Genomic DNA, 17948 nt, shown 5'->3' on the forward strand with positions numbered 1-17948 from the left:
TTCTTTTTAAATGGACTGTGAACGTTTATCGACATTTTATTACATTTAAGTACTTTGTTTTCTGTTTTTTTTTTCTTTTTATAGTTATAGATAGTATACGTTATTAGTAGCACATGTATTTTGAAAAGTGATCCTTTTGTGTCATAAAAATATACTTACATTGCTCATTATTCTTGTTACCAATGATAGAGAAATGTATAATGCCATTTTATGCTCATTAATCATGAAATGTTACTTTTTATTTTTTAGATTTTCATTAAATTCGCTTTAAGGGGCTTCCTGATCGTCGTTTCTTTTTATAAATCCATTTACTTACGAAAATACCGATCATTATAAATAATGCATTTGCCTTTTATTATGCATAGAATAAACAATAATGAGGTATCTAGCATAATGGCACACTTAAATACATTATTACATTTGTAATCATTCACACATACACGCAGATGCAACTCATTAGTCAAATTACTGCTAGAGTAGCATTAGTTTAATGTAATCATTAGTTATATCATAAGTAATACTAAGATATCAGTGATTAATACAAAGATGTTAATATTTTTTTGTTCTTCTGTATCACGTTGATCGAATATTTGACTCTTAAAAAAAAAAAACAAATATATATGCAAATATCATATTTCAGCTTTGTTTTTAGAATCATTACGATTGAATCGGATTAGCTTCAAAAATATTAGAAGTTATATCATTAAAAAAGAAACCAAAACAGACTGTTTTAAATGCAATATAAATGGTAAATATAAAAATAGCCTTTAGATGCATAAAGTGTTATGTTCATTATTAATAATAATAAAAGAACTGAATGAGTGATTTATTATTATAATCATACCATATATCGTTTTAAAAAAAAAAAGAACAAGTTTATACACTTCCCCCCTCCGCCCGCTACAAAACGTATAACACTGATAAAACGGAAATTGTATCATAAAGAAACATTAGTCTATAAGTTGTTGATTATAAATAAAGTTAAATACTTGATTTAGACATATTTTTTGTATGTGCTGATAAAATTATTGTGTGAAATACGTTGTCTCTCATTGTTATATATAAAAGTAAAAAATAATTTAAGACAAATTCGCTGCACTGTCCTCGGGTGCACCGTTCTCGGGTGCACCGTCCTCGGGTGCACCGTTCTCGGGTGCACCGTTCTTGGGTGCACCGTTCTCAGGTGCACCGTTCTCGATTGCACCGTTCTCGGTTTTGCCGTTCTCGGTTTTGCCGTTCTCGGCTGTACCATTCTCGGATGCACCGTTCTCCGCTGGCAAAATATCAATTTTCTTTTCTTTTTCTTCTTCTTCTTCTCCATGTGCATTATTTAATTTACAGGAAGATTTTTTCTTTGCTTTTTTATATTTCTTGTTTCTACTCTTACTCCATTTGGTAGAACAAAATTCTTCAAAATGTACTCGGACATTTAATTTATTTACCAAGTACTGCCTCATTCTTCCCAATGCATTTTTTCCACCAATTCCACTTTCGAAAAATAAACAAATGTTAAAATTGTTTTTTTCGGGATTTTTCTTATCCTTTAATAAATTAAGAAACAAAACAAAAACCAAAAAGGGATCCTTATGATTGGATATTTCTGTATCTTTTTTAAAGACTGACTGCATATCTTCATCTTTTACGTCGGAAGGTTGTACTGTTCCAACTTCAGATTCTGTATTAGTTTGTTCTGTAACAACAGTACTTTCTAATTTGATTTTCTTGCAATCTTTATTAAGCCTTTCAGCTAAACGGCGTTTTCTACGTGCATGGGACCATGTATCACTCCTTGCTGTGAGTTGACATACCCATTTGGTCGATTGCTTTCTTGTTACTTGATCCTTTTCTAGCTCTATTATATTCATCTGTTTAAAAAAAAAAGAAAAAAGAGAAAACTAAGTACAATCGTGAAACTAAAATTTGTATAATATTATATTACCTGTAAATCGGCTATTATTTCCTTTAACTTTGCAACAACGTCGTCGATAAGCAAATATTCATCTCCCACGGGAAATTGAATTTCTAAAGAATTATGTATCTTAAATATATTTGGGATGTTGCTTTCTCTTACAACAGGTGCTTTTCTTAGATCGCATGTTTCCATTGACAAAAAAGACCACGCTAAACCCCACCTAAATAAGTAAATTTAGTAATACATTATTTCTTTAATAGAATTTAAATAAAATATATTGTTTACCGTTTAGTGTGTCCTTGACAAAATTCTGTCCATGTAAAATTTTTGATCCCATTTCTTCTTAAAAACTTGGGAAAGTAAAGGGAATTTTTTCTTTTTCCTATCATAGTAGTATATATTTTAATCTTGTCGCCTATTTGTATACTTTCTTCAATCATTCTTGTTATAAATAATAGTTCACCTCCCTCAACGCTGAGTTCCTCATCACTGCCAGTAGGAGCATTTCTTGGTGGGTGTCTTTTTGCTTTCTCCAAGTTACCTTGAGTCTCAAAGAATGGAGGATTACACATTGTAAAATGAAAATGTTCATTTTCATTTATCACTTCTTTAAAAATGTTTTCTTCGTCCACTTTGATAACTAAATCGATAAAAATTTTTGTTAATATGTGTTTTTATACTTTATCCTTTACAACAATTAAAAGTGTACCTTTTATCAGATTTTCTAAAGTATTATTCTTTACATTCTCTATTGCTGACTCTATACTCGTTTCATTAATTTCTGTTCCAAGCATAGAATACCCGTACATCTTTGCGAGCAGCAAGGGATATATACAAACTGCTCCAGTTCCTATACGCAACATATTTCTATTAGTATTATTCAAAAATTTATGAATTGTAATTATATTTATTACTTGTATTCTTTTACCGATATCAATCCCCTTAATATTTTTCATTTCTGTAAAAAAGGCATACTCCATCAAATCTTCAATCCATAAAACATAATTTAAACGCAAAGGTACAGTCGGTACTAACTTATTTGGTGGTATCTTTACGGTCAAATTAAAATCATGTTTTAACAATACTTTAGTAAGAATACGCAAAGTTTCTTCATTTTTAAAATCGATATGCACTTTTCCTCCGAGGTCCTAAAAAGAAAACATATAAAACATATATGAATATAATTAATTAATTGCGATTATATCATTTAATATTCTTTTCTTACCGTAGTTGCAACTTCGCGAAACTCTGGATACAATAGAGCAAGTTGTTTAAAATCAGGATTCTCTTTATATATATTTCTAGGATGCATAACTTTTTGCAATGCCATTATAAATATTTACTATTTAATATAACACGCGTACAGTATCTTAATTCCTGAGATAATACAAACATATACGCTGTGAATGTACAATGTTTTTGCTATAAAACAACATAATTCATTATAAAAATTGAATACTAATATTTATTGTTATTGAATTATTGTTATGTCATTAACGCTCTCTAATGATTACATGTCGTACTAAAATGATGTACAATTTTATATTATGTATCTAGACAAAAATATATCAATGATATTGAAGTAGTATCTACATAAAAAGTTGGTCAATGAAGATGCAAGTGTGTTTAATGCAAGCTAAAACGTGCGTACCGCGTGATATTTAATTCCTGTAGCGTGTACAACCCCGTGGACGTTTTTATATAGATGCATATTGCTCTAATGCGCATGCGCGGGATTAAAGTACACCGCGCTTACCAGACTCTTCTTGACGCATGCAACCAATGAAGACAATAATAATCACGCTTTAGTTGATAAATTTAATCGAGACATGAAATATCATTTAACGTCATTACGGTGATTCGATCCAAAATATGTATTGCACATTGGCAAGATGGTAATATTATTAAAATATTCGTTCTTTTAATATTCATTGTCTAAATAAAGTTAATTGAACAAATTGATACATAAAAAAAAAATCGTATTACAGTTTTTGTAGGATAGATGCAGTGAGAGCTTTGAGTATGGGCGAAGTGTCTACTGCACTTCGACCCTTCTATTTTACTGTTCATCCTGACCTTTTTGGACAATATCCCACACAAAGAGTAAGTTGAGAACAATAGATCCATTATTCTTTTTATGTCACTCATATTTTCAAACAATGATGTATAACAAATTTTTTTAAATTTATATAACGCACTAATTTTAGATTGTACTGTGTAAAATTTTATATAATATTTTTATAATATCTCATTAATATTAAGTGAATTTTTCTTTTTAATTTAGACTGTAAATGAAAATTCACTGAAACAATTAAGTTCAATCTTAGAAACTCTTCAACAACAAAGACCTATAAGACCTACAACATTGCCATTTTATTTACGTTCTAAGGATGAAAAAGATCTGAAAGCTGGCAAATTTACTTTAGTTAAAATAGAACTTAACGAAAAGGATTTAAAAAAAACTATCCGTTCTATCTTAAAGACATGTGATTTGCCAACGACGTTTGTGGATAAAATAAAAGAGAAACCGTCTAATACTCAATCTCAAAATTTGAAATATTGGCAGAGGAGAAACAGATCGGGAGAAACAATTGATTTTTCAGAATTGGAAGATGATCCTATTTACGCTTCGATCATAATGAAAAGGAAACTAAATATTGAGCCAGATACGTTAAAGTAAGAAATTATTTATTAAAATCATTTAACATATTATAATACATTGTCTCAAACATTAATTGAAAATTTTTAATTAGAGCATATCTTGAAAAACACATTAACGAAGTACACGTAAAATTAGAAGCATGTAAATCGGTAAGAGAAGAGGTCAGAAAATTGGAGAAGGCGTTATGTTCGGATTTAGGTTTGAAAAATATAATGTGGGATTGTGGTTGGAATATTGCTCATTATAGAGGTTGTTTATTAGCTTTTCGAGCATTAGTGGAACATCATCCGGAACCAATGGAAATTTTGCAAGGCAGGACATTGATATTTGCCAATGACACCGGAATAAATTTGGAAGGGAACGTGATGTTAAATTCTGGTGAAGTTAGACATAATTGGCTCGATGTAAGAATTGCTTTTTATATTGTATATATAATTTTTCATTATTACTTACATTACTATTATTTTTGTAGTTAATCAAAAATGTACAGAAATATGATACCATATTACAAAGATTGCCAGCTTTTGAAAAGGCAGTATCTACGGTTCTACTTGATATTAAAGTTGGAAGACGGTGCGTAATACATCACATTTATTGAGTGACGGTAAGGCTCAGGGTACTCTATATGTGCAGGAAATTCATGCCTAAAGTAATGGCTGGTCAATACGAACGTCAACTTCGACAACTTACAACAACACTGTCCGATTATCGAGGAAGGAGACATTATCCGAAAGCTTGGCCAGTAAATTTGTCCGCTTATGAAATAGTAATAGAAGCGTTAGTAACTTAAATTAATAGTATGATTATAAGTTTCTACAAAAAAAATCAAACAATTAACGTAGTAGTTATTTCTTATTTTTAGTGAAGCAGGTCCCTTAATGCTTTCTCCAACTGGACAATTTATAGTACCATCCTCTTGTCCAAGTTTTCTGTTGGTCAGTTTTATTACAGAAAATTTAACAGAAGCTACCAAGAGATTACATCATTACAACAAGTAAGAAGAACATATCATTCTTTCTTTTTATATTCAATGCAACACAGTGAATTAATTATTTAAATTACAAGCCTGCGTAATTGTGTTATAGCATAAAACACATTGAACGAGAACTTCATGAAACAGTTATTAAAGAATTAGGCTTGGTTACTTTTAATAAAGATGATAGTATTACACCAGATCTGATGATACAATGCTGCGAACGATTATTGACGCACAAAATAATATTAGCTCCTTTATTGGACGGAGTTATGCTTTGGGTGACTCATTATTACTCTATTATGAGCGATGGTGTATTATGTATACCATGGGATTGGAAACTTTAATTCAATGTAAAAAAGTAATAGAAAATAATGTCAATTTATATAAATGTATTTTTTAGCTGTATTGATTCAACTTTGTACTCAAATCTATAAATTACGCTTCATAGATTAAAAATATCTGTATATATATTGTAATTATTTAAGTAAGAATATGCGCGAATCTCTTTTATTTATAGTATATATAATTATTAATTGGGAATTTTCTATAATCTTTATGTTAAATTAATAGCACAATATTAAAACTATACATTTTTATACTTAATAATTAATATCATTTGTAATACTCCACATATATGTTCATATTGGTATCGTTGTGTCGATAAGGTAGTTATTCTGCTTACTTATCGTAAGTGTATGAGGGCGCCACAAGACTAGCGATACATAACCTTAAATGTAAAGATTATTCAACATAACATGCTGTTCATAACTTGATCTATCAGTGTAAGTGAATATTTGTTCTGGAAATGTTTATTTTTTATTATCATTGATATATTTACGTAATGACGATGATGGAGAATTTAGAAAATATTAATCCAAAATTATATAAAAAAGTAGAGGATAGACAAATCACTGCTGCTGAGAAAGACGAAGATATCGTTGATGCATTTGATGAAAGAGAAGTTTTTGGTTGTTATTATTATTATAATTTGATATATGAAAAGTTTATTGACAATTTAGTTTAATTGAATTCTATTTTAGATATTATTAGAAATATTAATGATCCTGAACACCCTTTGACGCTAGAAGAATTACATGTTGTTGAAGAAAATCTTATAAAGGTGAGGTAATAACCACCATACACTGTTATATTTATTTTTCTGGAATAATTGTAAGATCATAATTTTTTAGGTTAACGATGCAGAAAATACAATTGATGTTAAATTTACTCCAACGATACCTCATTGTAGTATGGCAACTATAATTGGCCTTACGATAAGAGTACAATTATTAAGAGCCTTACCGCCTAGATTTAAAGTTTCCGTACAGATAACTCCTGGTACTCATGCATCAGAAGAATCACTTAATAAACAATTAGCGGATAAGGAACGAGTAGCTGCTGCACTTGAGAATTCACATATAGTTGAAGTTATTAATCAATGTGTTTCTGATATTAAATATTAAAAATAATAGTACGTTGAAATTATATTTTTTGAAATATTAAATAAGTTAGCGTGAATCGAGAATGTGTAAATAAAATTAATACTTAGATTTTTAATAACTATTTATAAATAATACTCAAGTTTTTCTAAATTTTTACAATCATTCCAACGAATGAATTACTTATTTATTTACTTTTAGTAATTATTTTAGGTTGTAATTTTTGCTTAGTTGGATCATATGAATATGTTTTAACTACAGGACCCCTTCCAGCTTTGTTAAATTGGATCATATCTGCGTTGTCTCTGTCAGCAATCTGCTTTGCTATACTCATATTTTGCCAAGCTGATAGAAAATATAAAATATAGTTAAAATCAAATCTAAATAGATGAAATATTATTAATTGGTAAAACATTGCTCTTACATTCTTTAATTCCTTTAACTAATCCTTTCTTTGCAATTAAATCATTAGGTTTGTGTCTTATTACCTCTGGTAAATTAAATACTTTTCTCATATATTTAGTTCTCAACATAGAAGTTTGGATTAACGAATAGAAGTTAGACATTACCCAGTAAACTAATACAGCCTGCAATTAGATTCCAATTAAAAGAATTGTTATTTTCAAAATGATTAAGAAAGTATTTGATAAAATATATAATATCGGACAGTACTTACAGAAGAAAATTGTGTTGCAAATGGTAATGTTATTAATGGCATGCTACGCAAAAAATATCTCATTGATCCCATTGTCGCAGCTGCTGCTGTATCTGTTCCAACTTCAATGGTAATGGCAAACGTAATGGCTGTTATTAAAGGTAATATGTAATAAGGATCTGCGATGGTCAAGTTTGTAAACCACCACAGACCACCAGTTTGAAGACTTTCGACTGGTAATTCGGCCATTCTTCTTAAAGCCAAGACAAAACAGAGAAATAGAGGACCCTAGGAAATATCATCATAAAATAAAGTAAGTTTGTTTATTCCAATGTTTCATTTACATTTACAATGATCAACTATTCACCTGTACTAACAAAGGCCCAAAGATTTCCAAGGACTCAATCCTTATCTTCAGTAGAGATATAATTCGTTCGAATATACTGCAGCTAAAAGAAAAATACAAAATTATTTTCTATATTAGTTTCCAATAAAGTAAGTTTGTTTCATTTACAATGTTTCATTTACATTTTACAATGATCAACTATATTATACCTGTACTAACAAAGGACCCAAAGATTTCCAAGGACTCAATCCTTTATCTTTCATGTAGAGATATAATTCGTTCGAATATACTGCAGCTAAAAGAAAAATACAAAATTATTTCTATATTAGTTTCCATCCTAATTAACTAATTAATATTTCAGTTCGTACCATTATATTGATCTCCGCTCATTCTTGCCTCTGACAATTTTTCCTGTAATTTGGTAATTTGCGGATAATACAAACCCATGGTGGATGCATATCTTTGTGATTTTATTACCAAAGGAAACATGCACGTTCTAACAATTAGAGTTCCTGAAAATATTATTTTTATATTTCAAAGGAATGAAGTATAGAAAAAGAGAGGAGGGAGATTTGTTAATTTACCTAGAGCTATTGTACCCCACCAAGGTAAATCCATATAAATGTGTATCCATTCTAATGAACTTTGAATAAGACCAATAGGACTGAATCCACCTAATCCTAAACTTTCAAATGCTATTTCACCATTAGGATGTATTTTTTTAATAACTTCAACAACTTCTTCTACAGGAATAGGAGGTATATCTAAAATTAATGAATGAAAGTATGAAGAGGTGACTCCAGTTTTAAATAATATATATAATATATTACAAATGATACCTGGTATTTCAAATAACTCATTCTCTTTATTGTTAGTCGCATTATTCGTCCAATCAATTCGAATTAATTCTGGTTCTTTCTTCACGCTATTTACAATTGTCTCGTTTGTACTAGCATAACGTACGAAAAAGGCATTAAAAATGTGAGAATTAGAACGGTTCGAATCAAAAAGAAATACATTTTTTGAAGTCGTATGCCTAGTTCTTCGCGCAAGATGAATTGATCTGCATGTAGTATTACTCTGTAAGAACAAAGTTAAACAACGAAATAATGATCATTCCTAACCTATAGTATTAACAAGAAAGTATAGATTTTACCTGTACAGTGTTTAACTTTAATAACGATCTGCAGCAATTATTCACAGAGATTCGCAGCATTTTGTTAGTTTATTTTATATTAATTCAATTAGTTATAGTTAAAAAATGAATAAGTTTCACGCAAAAAATCACATACTATTTCGTCCAATCAAATACAAATCATGTATTCATATTCTCATGTGTTATTAACGGTAGCGTGTTTGAGAACGTGATACGAAGTTTCGTCGTTAGATGGCGCCACTGGCTTATTTTTTTTATATCTTACCATTTTACCGAAAGAGGAGACTCTGTTTTCATTTGTTAATTAACATTTGAATTAGTATAACCTTTCTCAACGCTATTCAGTATTCACGTATTTTATTTATAATTAATATATGTAATTTAAAAAAAAATACAGAAAAATACAGTGTTGTTTCAAGTTCATGAAATAAAACTAATAAAAGTTTATAAATTTTTATTTATATAGAAACATCGAATGATGCACTGTCATGCAAAATGGACGTCAATTGTTAAAAACTTGCTAAAGTGTTTCTACAAATTTGTCCGGTTAGTACATCATTTTTGGTTCTCAATCGGGAATTAAATCTTCTACTCGATATGTTTTGTTATTGCATCGATTATTGGTAAGTAAAATCAATTTTATTAACACATTCTAGATTGTTAAGATAGTCCTAAGTCATTTCACACACACAAATTTTTTAGCCGAGTATAAGTTGGTAACGTAGTTTTACGTCATTTCAAAATCTTTATAGTTGAATGTTAATGACATAATCCTACAGCATTGAATATTACATTTTAATTCATTTGTTAGTTCAATTTCACTTAATTGCTAAATGTTTATGAAACATTGTTAATAAAATTATTTGAAATATAAGAAATAATAATACGAAAAAGCATCAAAACGAAATATCTCAAAATAACCCGTACGCAATGTATTAAACAAGAATAATGTTTCAAAGATTTATAGGGGAAAAACAATAGATCGAAATTGATCGGGTTTACGCCATTGGTAGTAGTTTGGAATTGGGCGAAGAAGAGTCACGTGATCGAATCTACTGCAATGACATTCAGTTTGGGCTTTGGGACGTGGGTCATTAAGCGAGACCTACTATTAAAGTACCCTCTCGTACCTTCTTTAAGGTGATAATACCTGCCTGCAAGAGATTTTACAATGAAAAAAAATAAAAGGAGAGTATAAAAAGGAAAATCAGAAGACGGGCCGCTTATAATTACAGATTCGCATTGTCCGAAAACCCTCCTCCTACTCCTCCTCCCCTTTCCTCCTTCTCCTCCAATTTCCCACCATCTCAGCCCTTTTAACCACTGTGCTTCGGTAACGCCTGTCAGTCAGTCAGTCGAGTCTCTTCTTATTATTTTTTTCTTTTTTTTATTATTCTTTCCCTTCCCTTTTCCCTTCCTCTTTCTCTTTCAGTCTTGCTCCTTTTCTGTCGTCTCGATATAATTCGATAACTGGACGCTTCTTTGGTCCTGCGCTAACACACCAAGGGAAATAAATACCTTACCTCGAAACAAGCTCAACGTTAATCCTAAAAACGATTTAACGCTTTGTTAGTTAGTTTTTTTATTTCATTTATTCTTGATCTTGTTCGACCAGTTGCAGTAATACGATTTCTTTGTTTTTCTAATCTTAGACATCTCACGCGTCGTTGATGAATATTATTACAGATACGTTGAAAATCATCGAATTATTTTATTCATAGACACATATCGAAATCTGTCGAAATGTTTTACGTTTACGCGAAAAGAAAAAAAAGGAAAAAAGAAAAAAAAGAAAATTTAATCAATTTTCCCTACGATAATATATCTGTTATTTATTATTATTATTATTATTGTCGTTTTGAATTCGAAAATCTATCTAAATCAGGCGATACTGTAAGATCGGACAGAATGATCGAGTCGGAAGGAGTTCGTTACGAATTTTCTTCGTTTGACGCGTCCGAGGGAATTTGAAATTGATCGAGCATCGATCGCTGAGAAACTATTATTATTATTATTATTGTCGTTTGAATTCGAAAATCTTATCTAAATCAGGCGATACGGTAGATCGGACAGAAATGATCGAGTCGGAAGGAGTTCGTTACGAATTTCTTCTCGTTTGACGCGTCTCACGAGGAATTTGAAATTGATCGAGCATCGATCGCTGAGAAACAGAGAACAAGAGAGAAAGAGAGAGAGAGAGAGAGAAAGAGAGAGAAAGAGACTTTGCTTCCTGGACAAGGCTCCTCACTTTACGCGGCCGACAAGTCAGCTACGAAAAAGATAATGGGATCGACCTGCCCGTAAAGGAAGAAGGTAGTGAAGCTGTCATGGAAAAGGGACGACAACAGGTCAGTCCTTCTCTCGCGTCAATGCGTTATCGTCGTCCCTTTGATCGCGCCGATAAACCTTCAAGGAAAGATTTTCATCGTTCTCTTTTGAATCCTGATCGGGAAGACGCAAGAATCAACTTTAAACACATTATTGATTGATCAGGATTATATTCCTGTTTGTACAATACAAACAACACTTATATGCATTGTAATTATTTCAATAGTATATATTATACGATTTTATTATAATTCAATTTTTGATATAATCCATTTTCCCAGATATATTTTGTATTATTTAGATTCCAATTATAATAGCCATTACGAAATGTATTATGTTTTTGCAATGTAATGATTGGTTAGGAGGTTCGAGTTATATGGGAGACATAAGAATAAGAGGAGATGCTTGTTCTCTTCTTTTTTTTTAAGTATCGTATTAGCAGATATAATCCTTTCTGTTAAAATCCTGTAAAATCTCAAAAATACTCTCTCTCTCTCTCTCTCTTTCTTAAGGAATGAACGAACAATTCAATTCGGAGGGATGATCGAGAATTTATCGCGTGTTCCTCTTTCGGTCGCTTTCTTTTCCTAGCTCGTGCGACTTTCACGATCAACTGAGATATATTTGTGAATATTTAGGTGTATTAGAATATATATATGTGTGTGTGTGTGTGTATATGAATTCGGTGAATGGCCTATTCATCGTCGCCAGTGTCCAGCGATTTTGAAAAATCTTTTACGAAAGAGATGCGAACGCGTGAGATAGAAAAAATAAGAAAGAACGAGAGAGAGTGTGTGAGAGTGGAGATGATAGGTGGGTAGGTGAAGGGAAGAAAGGAAAGGGGAAGGTAGGAGAGGGGACGACAAAAGACAGGAACACGGTAAAAGAGAGACATCTTTCTCTTAGGCCACTTTAAATGTCTTTATGAGTTTTGGCTGTTAACACGACCGTAGAAGCAGGTACGGCCTTTCTTTGGGAGAACTGCTTTTCTCGTATCTGTGGGATCTATCAGGTTGCTAGAGTTAGGATCCTGCATTCAAGAGACTCAGATAAAACCATCTTTGTAGTTTTAGAAGTACCAAATCCTACAACACCCTGTTTTCTCTGTCTTCCTTCAAAGATTTCTATCCATTCTACACCGCTCGATTACCTACAATTCTTCGAGGAAATACTTTTAGAAAAAGAACATTAAGCATACCTTGTAACCTCTTTTCTCTTCTTCTTTTCTTTTCTTTTTTTTCTTATAATCTCTTTTCGGATTTATATTTTGTATAGTTCGATTGTTATTATAGGTCAATCCTCGTATAATGTATACAGGTATTTATTTCTTTTTTACAATTATTTCGATACCAAACTTTTATGAAATTGTCATGAAAAATTTTGTTTAAACGAATTGTATTGAAAATCTTAGTATTTTGTGTGTTAGAATTTAGATTTAAATTAAATCGATTACAAATAACTATTCGTTGTAATGATTTATTTAATAAAATAATGAATGCGTTTATATCACAAGAAAAATAAAATGTAATAAGAAAGAACTAACCGTTAGATGAACATTTTTCGAAAGATTCATAAACAATCTAACATAAGAAATAGTTCTCGCATATATAGGTATACAAGTTTCGCGTTTCTTCCACTTCTTCTTCTTCTTCTTCTTCTTATCCTTTCCTTTCTCGTTTTATTTATTTATTTATTTCTTTCTTTCTTTCTTTCTTTCTTTCGCTCGCGTGTCGGTGTAATCGCAGGTGTACGGTGGAAAGGATAATCTAGAGGAGATACGCGCGGACTGACGGCAGCACGTTGTGGGATCACGATGTGTAAAAGGAAATCGCTTTACTTTAGAGTAAATGCTCGGAGACCGGAGAGTCTTACGTGCGTGCCAACCGCTCGTGTGAACCGCGCGTGGTTTCCTTTCATTCAGCAGTTTCTTCATCGAGAATGTCGCACGATTGCTCCCTACGATTGCTCGGTTGCAACCGATTATCTTTCCTCAAAGAGTCTCATCTCTGTGAACAAAAAATACTCACGGGAAACATAACCATCTTGCCATTAGATTTTTGTTTAACAATGAAAACGATCAAATGGGATCCTTCCGAGTTCTTGATAACGTATCAAATAGTACAGGACAACGAATACTACCCTTCAACCCTTTTTTCTTCTTCTTCTTTTTAATCATTTTATATTTTAATTATTATACATGTTTCTATAGATTATTATTATTATTCATTGTAATCGAATAATACAAAATTTATCATTCGACAATAGACAGTACCCACTTATTGTTAACACATTAAACCCCAGGTGCTCACGTTACTTGTCTTATCAAAAAAGTAGATTCTGACTTTAAAATTAATTTTTACAGAATGATCTGGTTTTGCATAGAACGTTATCCATGTTTTGAAGAATGTATAATATGAAAGAAAGAATAATAAACAATAACAAGTGGAATATAATATCAATCTGTTAATAATTACTTTCTATCTTTATCAATTTTATTATTCAAAGATTATCGTTAGAATATCATTCATTGTAATAGAATAATTAATATTACTTTAACTATAGGAGAGATTATTATTTCTTATCAATGAAGTAATCATCAATTTTAGGTATAACATGAGTTGAAAATGTTAACGATCCTTTAAGAATGATGATGATGATGATGACGATGACGATATAAAAAAAAGATTTATCAAAATTCGAAGTATTTGTATTCATTACCGGAAGAAGGAACTGAGTTAAGATTTTGACGAGAGTAGGACGGTTGTCTCGTGAGACACCGGAGACGCGAACTGGCTCACATGGAGGCGGTTGTAGTTATCATAATGCTTGCTTAATGCTCGTCGCGAGCTGAACCTAGTTCGCGTGTAACTAGCATAGCGTTCTTACTCGTGAGACCAACAAGACCTCCCCCTCTCTTCAATGCTCGTTACGGTAGATACACCGATTTACCCGATACACACACACACACATCACACACATACGTGCAAGCACCCATCGCTATTATTCCGCGTATTTCGCGTGAGCTTTTGCGAGCACACATACACACACACACGCATGTACACACGTACACACATATATTGACGATTCTCGACGAGAATATTCCCACAAATTGGCGATACCCCGCCCTCCTTCGAACCGGGAGAAAAAAAACAACAAGTATTCTGGTCGGCGGAACGTAACGTTGGGTATTAACGAACGAAAATGCGGTTGATACGCGCGGATATACCTATACGTGTATAAGAGAGAGAGAGAGAGAGAGAGAGAGAGAGAAACAACTCTCGGTTGCGGTTTGTTTCTCATCGGTGAGATGCCGCTCGTTATTCGATAGTAGTTGCCAAAATATTTCTTTTACCTTTTAACAACGTCTCTTCTCTTTCTCGTTCACGTTTTTACCGTTATCTCTCACATCGTTTTATATTATTTATTTTTAAAACATTGTCTCAATCTTTTCTATTCCTTAACACCCCCACTCCCACCCCCCACGATATATTATTGATTTAATTTGATTAATTTTTTCCGTTGAATTAAACGTGTTCGATCAGTCTCGATGCTATATTTATATTAGGAATTATTTTTATATATTACACGTGTATGTACTTTTTTTGTTGAATAAATAAATACCCGCGTGTTATATTTAATGAAAGTATCGAATAAAATTTATGCGAATATTTAAAGGATATTAAAAGTCATTTAATCGATCTCGTTAAAAGTTTTTCTGTTTTTTTTTTTTCTTTTTTTTCTTTTTATACGATTAGGAAAACCTTCATCATCTTATATGAGTGCTTTGATATATACGTAGATATGCGAAACATCAATCATCAAATACTCGAATATACTCGTATTAATATTATTTTATATTGGAATGAACATTTATTAATAATATTATTAATACGATTATCATATCGTTATCTTAGGGTAGAAACGTCTAAGTACGAAACGGCAGGTGAATCAAGGAGGCGTGGTGCCGGATGTGTGTATATCATAGAAAACACGCATTTCCGCCGACGAGAAGTTTCTTGCTGATCGATCTACGTTCCTATCAATCATCGTTACTTCTCGGTTTATCCACCTTTTTTCTCTTTTTTTTTTCTCTTTTTTCTCTTTTCATATGAAAATGCATCAGTGCCAATTCGTAATTCGTTTTTCTCCACTTCCGTTTAAAATTGAATTTATATTAGGCTGGGATTGATAAGAACAAGTAAATCATATTAAAGTTATGTTAAATGTTGTCTTTATTCGAAGAATTATTAACAATCAAAGTGGATTTATTTAAGCAATTTCGAAAGATTAAGATGATAATATCGTTAAATGGATATTGAACGTACGTACTTAACACAAGCGTATTATATTTCGATGATCTCTTAGGAAGTATCCGAAGGAAAAGGAATGATCGATAACACCTGTCGATTTGTTAGCATTTAAAAGATGCACCTGTCCTTTCGTATGGAAGATCCTTACGCGTGCGAAATCTTTAAACACACTGTATTGATGAGATTATTTATTACGATTAAACCAATCCTATAACGAACAATATATATCTAAACCAACCAATTAAATACAAACATATATTATTGATGAGAGATGACTGATAGAGAGATTAGAATATTTATTTAAAATATTTCATTTTAATAAACAACACAATTACACGTTCAATATAAATTATTTATTACGATGAAACCAATCCTATAACAAACGATATATCTAAACCAATCAATTAAATACAAACATATATTATTCTACAATATTTTTCATTTCTATATAAAATAATAATAATTTCAAAAAATGATTGATTAACTAATTTAATAAATAAATAAATTAAATAAATATATATATATAAAGGGTGCAAGGACTCCTATAACAAACGATATATCTAAACCAATCAAATATAATACAAACATATATTATTCTACAATATTTTTCATTTCTATATAAAATAATAATAATTTCAAAAAATGATTGATTAACTAATTTAATAAATAATTATAAATAATATATATATATATAAAGGGTGCAAGGACTTGTATAACAAACGATATATCTAAACCAATCAACTAAATACAAACATTTATTATTCTACAATATTTTTCATTTCTATATAAAATAATAATAATTTCAAAAAATGATTTTGATTAACTAATTTAATAAATAAATTATAAATAAATATATATATATAAAGGGTGCAAGGACCTGGCCGATGAAGGATATCCGCATGGGTAGTTGCGATCTATAGGACTTGATACGGTCAAGAAGCAAAGACGGAAGATATCCTTCGTCTGGCTCGCGTCTCGCCCACATACACACGCACACATGCACATATATCAAAGGATGCTCGCGCGCGCGCGCGCGCGAGCCACTTTGTCACGGGGTATTACGTGTAAGGATGCGGCGCCTATGTTCCTTGCTTTCTCTTCAAGGCGCCCATTACTCGGCTTAATGCACCGAGTTCTCATTTTTATGCCAGACCGATGCACCGTCTCGTATCTTCTCTCTCTCTCTCTCTTTCTCTCTTTCTCTCTCTTTTTCGTTCTTTTAAAAGAAATCATTATACGGCTAACCGCATATCCAACGCGACACGACGGTCATGGAATTTATGAGACAGCTCATTGAAAGAGAAAGAGAGAGAGAGAGAGAGACTCTCTTTTCATTAAACTTCGTTGATGTGACACGAAACACCAACTACCTTCCAAACAATCGATTGTTCCTTATCCAGAAGCACAAACGAAGCTCGTAAAATCTCTCTTACCTGCCAAATTCAATAACTAATAACTTTTTCTACGTCAAATTATATTCATTAATTATCCACAGGATGCTGTTTTTATTAAAACCTTTTTTTTTTCCCGCGTACACCACCTATGCGAGATCTCACTGAGATTTATAGTATATTATTAAATTTAACTTTTCTTTTCACTGTTACCAGGAATTAATATTGCCAATTATTATCATACATTATTATACTTTTCTATTTTCATTATTTTATTTAATATTCGTTCCCATAGATCGCGATTATTCATGCGAATTTCCTTCGTCGATCGGTTGCTTGTTGTATTATTTACGTAAATTTCTATATACTTATTTATTTATTTATATATAATATGTTAATCGTTACGTCAACACGTGAATGTTGAAATGAATAATATTATTTTATTTAAGATATAAACAAAATCGTATTAAAATGAATATATATAATACATTTTTTAGTATAACATTGTTTTGGTTTATGATAATTTTTATTTAACAGTCAGTATAATCATAATAATTATTATTGTTGTTGTTTTTGTTGCAAGGGATGTATCGAAAAGGTAAAAGATTTTCTATAATAGTTACGAGTTAAGAAGAAGGACGAATAGAAGTAGAGTATGGTAAAACCCGTCGCGGAATGTTTCCTCTTTTTTCGCGTGTGCGTAAGTAGGAAAGGGTTCGCATTCGCGAGGTGGAAAAACAATTTGAGCCAATTGCACGCACGCAAGCGGGCGT

The 17948-nt window shown here is 31.4% G+C and overlaps 4 protein-coding genes across 7 annotated transcripts; 2 read left to right on the top strand and 2 right to left on the bottom strand.

The window, feature by feature from the left end:
- Window positions 1-818: 818 nt before the first annotated feature.
- LOC122520048 (RNA N6-adenosine-methyltransferase mettl16) lies at window positions 819-3563 on the bottom strand. Of its 2 annotated transcripts, none has more exons than XM_043639951.1 (6): window positions 3138-3563; window positions 2841-3060; window positions 2622-2762; window positions 2198-2552; window positions 1940-2132; window positions 819-1865 (listed from the first exon to the last, which is right to left on the bottom strand). In XM_043639951.1, exons 1-6 carry the CDS (start codon window positions 3240-3242, stop codon window positions 1080-1082), a joined length of 1800 nt encoding a protein of 599 aa, XP_043495886.1. In that variant the 5' UTR covers window positions 3243-3563; the 3' UTR covers window positions 819-1079. The 2 variants fall into 2 exon arrangements, with proteins under 2 accessions (XP_043495886.1, XP_043495887.1); XM_043639952.1 differs by lacking the exon at window positions 3138-3563 and having other exon boundaries at window positions 2841-2870; window positions 2948-3030.
- Window positions 3564-3680: 117 nt separating this feature from the next.
- LOC122520049 (T-cell activation inhibitor, mitochondrial-like) lies at window positions 3681-6006 on the top strand. Of its 2 annotated transcripts, none has more exons than XM_043639953.1 (8): window positions 3681-3807; window positions 3901-4015; window positions 4197-4588; window positions 4666-4978; window positions 5047-5147; window positions 5190-5351; window positions 5437-5568; window positions 5660-6006. In XM_043639953.1, the coding sequence occupies exons 1-8, from the start codon at window positions 3785-3787 to the stop codon at window positions 5892-5894; spliced, it is 1473 nt and encodes a 490-aa protein (XP_043495888.1). In that variant the 5' UTR covers window positions 3681-3784; the 3' UTR covers window positions 5895-6006. The 2 variants fall into 2 exon arrangements, with proteins under 2 accessions (XP_043495888.1, XP_043495889.1); XM_043639954.1 differs by having other exon boundaries at window positions 3682-3807; window positions 5208-5351.
- A 95-nt stretch (window positions 6007-6101) lies between these two features.
- Window positions 6102-7374, top strand: LOC122520051 (MIP18 family protein galla-2). Of its 2 annotated transcripts, none has more exons than XM_043639956.1 (4): window positions 6102-6518; window positions 6591-6670; window positions 6741-7021; window positions 7203-7374. In XM_043639956.1, the coding sequence occupies exons 1-3, from the start codon at window positions 6392-6394 to the stop codon at window positions 7011-7013; spliced, it is 480 nt and encodes a 159-aa protein (XP_043495891.1). In that variant the 5' UTR covers window positions 6102-6391; the 3' UTR covers window positions 7014-7021; window positions 7203-7374. The 2 variants fall into 2 exon arrangements, with proteins under 2 accessions (XP_043495891.1, XP_043495892.1); XM_043639957.1 differs by having other exon boundaries at window positions 7251-7374.
- On the bottom strand, window positions 7127-9352 carry LOC122520050 (mitochondrial inner membrane protein OXA1L). The gene is made up of 8 exons (XM_043639955.1): window positions 9147-9352; window positions 8830-9070; window positions 8575-8754; window positions 8359-8502; window positions 8200-8285; window positions 7666-7932; window positions 7414-7576; window positions 7127-7334 (listed from the first exon to the last, which is right to left on the bottom strand). The coding sequence occupies exons 1-8, from the start codon at window positions 9204-9206 to the stop codon at window positions 7177-7179; spliced, it is 1299 nt and encodes a 432-aa protein (XP_043495890.1). The 5' UTR covers window positions 9207-9352; the 3' UTR covers window positions 7127-7176.
- Between the last annotated feature and the right edge of the window lie 8596 nt (window positions 9353-17948).

This window comes from Polistes fuscatus, unplaced genomic scaffold, assembly GCF_010416935.1.
Source record: "Polistes fuscatus isolate 324 unplaced genomic scaffold, CU_Pfus_HIC Scaffold3, whole genome shotgun sequence".
Lineage (NCBI taxonomy): Eukaryota > Metazoa > Arthropoda > Insecta > Hymenoptera > Vespidae > Polistes > Polistes fuscatus.

What these genes read in the sequence shown, in the direction of transcription:
- LOC122520048 (XM_043639951.1), bottom strand. Translation starts at nt 3,242, where the DNA reads ATGGCATTGCAAAAAGTTATGCATCCTAGAAATATATATAAAGAGAAT. An exon ending in TATTAAGGGGATTGATATCG is followed by an intron (nt 2,763 to 2,840) that starts GTAAAAGAATAC and finishes TGTTGCGTATAG; the next exon opens with GAACTGGAGCAGTTTGTATA. An exon ending in TTTAGAAAATCTGATAAAAG is followed by an intron (nt 2,553 to 2,621) that starts GTACACTTTTAA and finishes TTATCGATTTAG; the next exon opens with TTATCAAAGTGGACGAAGAA.
- LOC122520049 (XM_043639953.1), top strand. Translation starts at nt 3,785, where the DNA reads ATGTATTGCACATTGGCAAGATG. An exon ending in TATTGCACATTGGCAAGATG is followed by an intron (nt 3,808 to 3,900) that starts GTAATATTATTA and finishes ATCGTATTACAG; the next exon opens with TTTTTGTAGGATAGATGCAG. An exon ending in ATTGAGCCAGATACGTTAAA is followed by an intron (nt 4,589 to 4,665) that starts GTAAGAAATTAT and finishes ATTTTTAATTAG; the next exon opens with AGCATATCTTGAAAAACACA.
- LOC122520051 (XM_043639956.1), top strand. Translation starts at nt 6,392, where the DNA reads ATGACGATGATGGAGAATTTAGAAAATATTAATCCAAAATTATATAAA. An exon ending in TGATGAAAGAGAAGTTTTTG is followed by an intron (nt 6,519 to 6,590) that starts GTTGTTATTATT and finishes ATTCTATTTTAG; the next exon opens with ATATTATTAGAAATATTAAT. An exon ending in TTGAAGAAAATCTTATAAAG is followed by an intron (nt 6,671 to 6,740) that starts GTGAGGTAATAA and finishes ATAATTTTTTAG; the next exon opens with GTTAACGATGCAGAAAATAC.
- LOC122520050 (XM_043639955.1), bottom strand. Translation starts at nt 9,206, where the DNA reads ATGCTGCGAATCTCTGTGAATAATTGCTGCAGATCGTTATTAAAGTTA. An exon ending in TGGGTCCTTTGTTAGTACAG is followed by an intron (nt 7,933 to 8,199) that starts GTATAATATAGT and finishes GATATTTCCTAG; the next exon opens with GGTCCTCTATTTCTCTGTTT. An exon ending in TTGCAACACAATTTTCTTCT is followed by an intron (nt 7,577 to 7,665) that starts GTAAGTACTGTC and finishes ATCTAATTGCAG; the next exon opens with GCTGTATTAGTTTACTGGGT.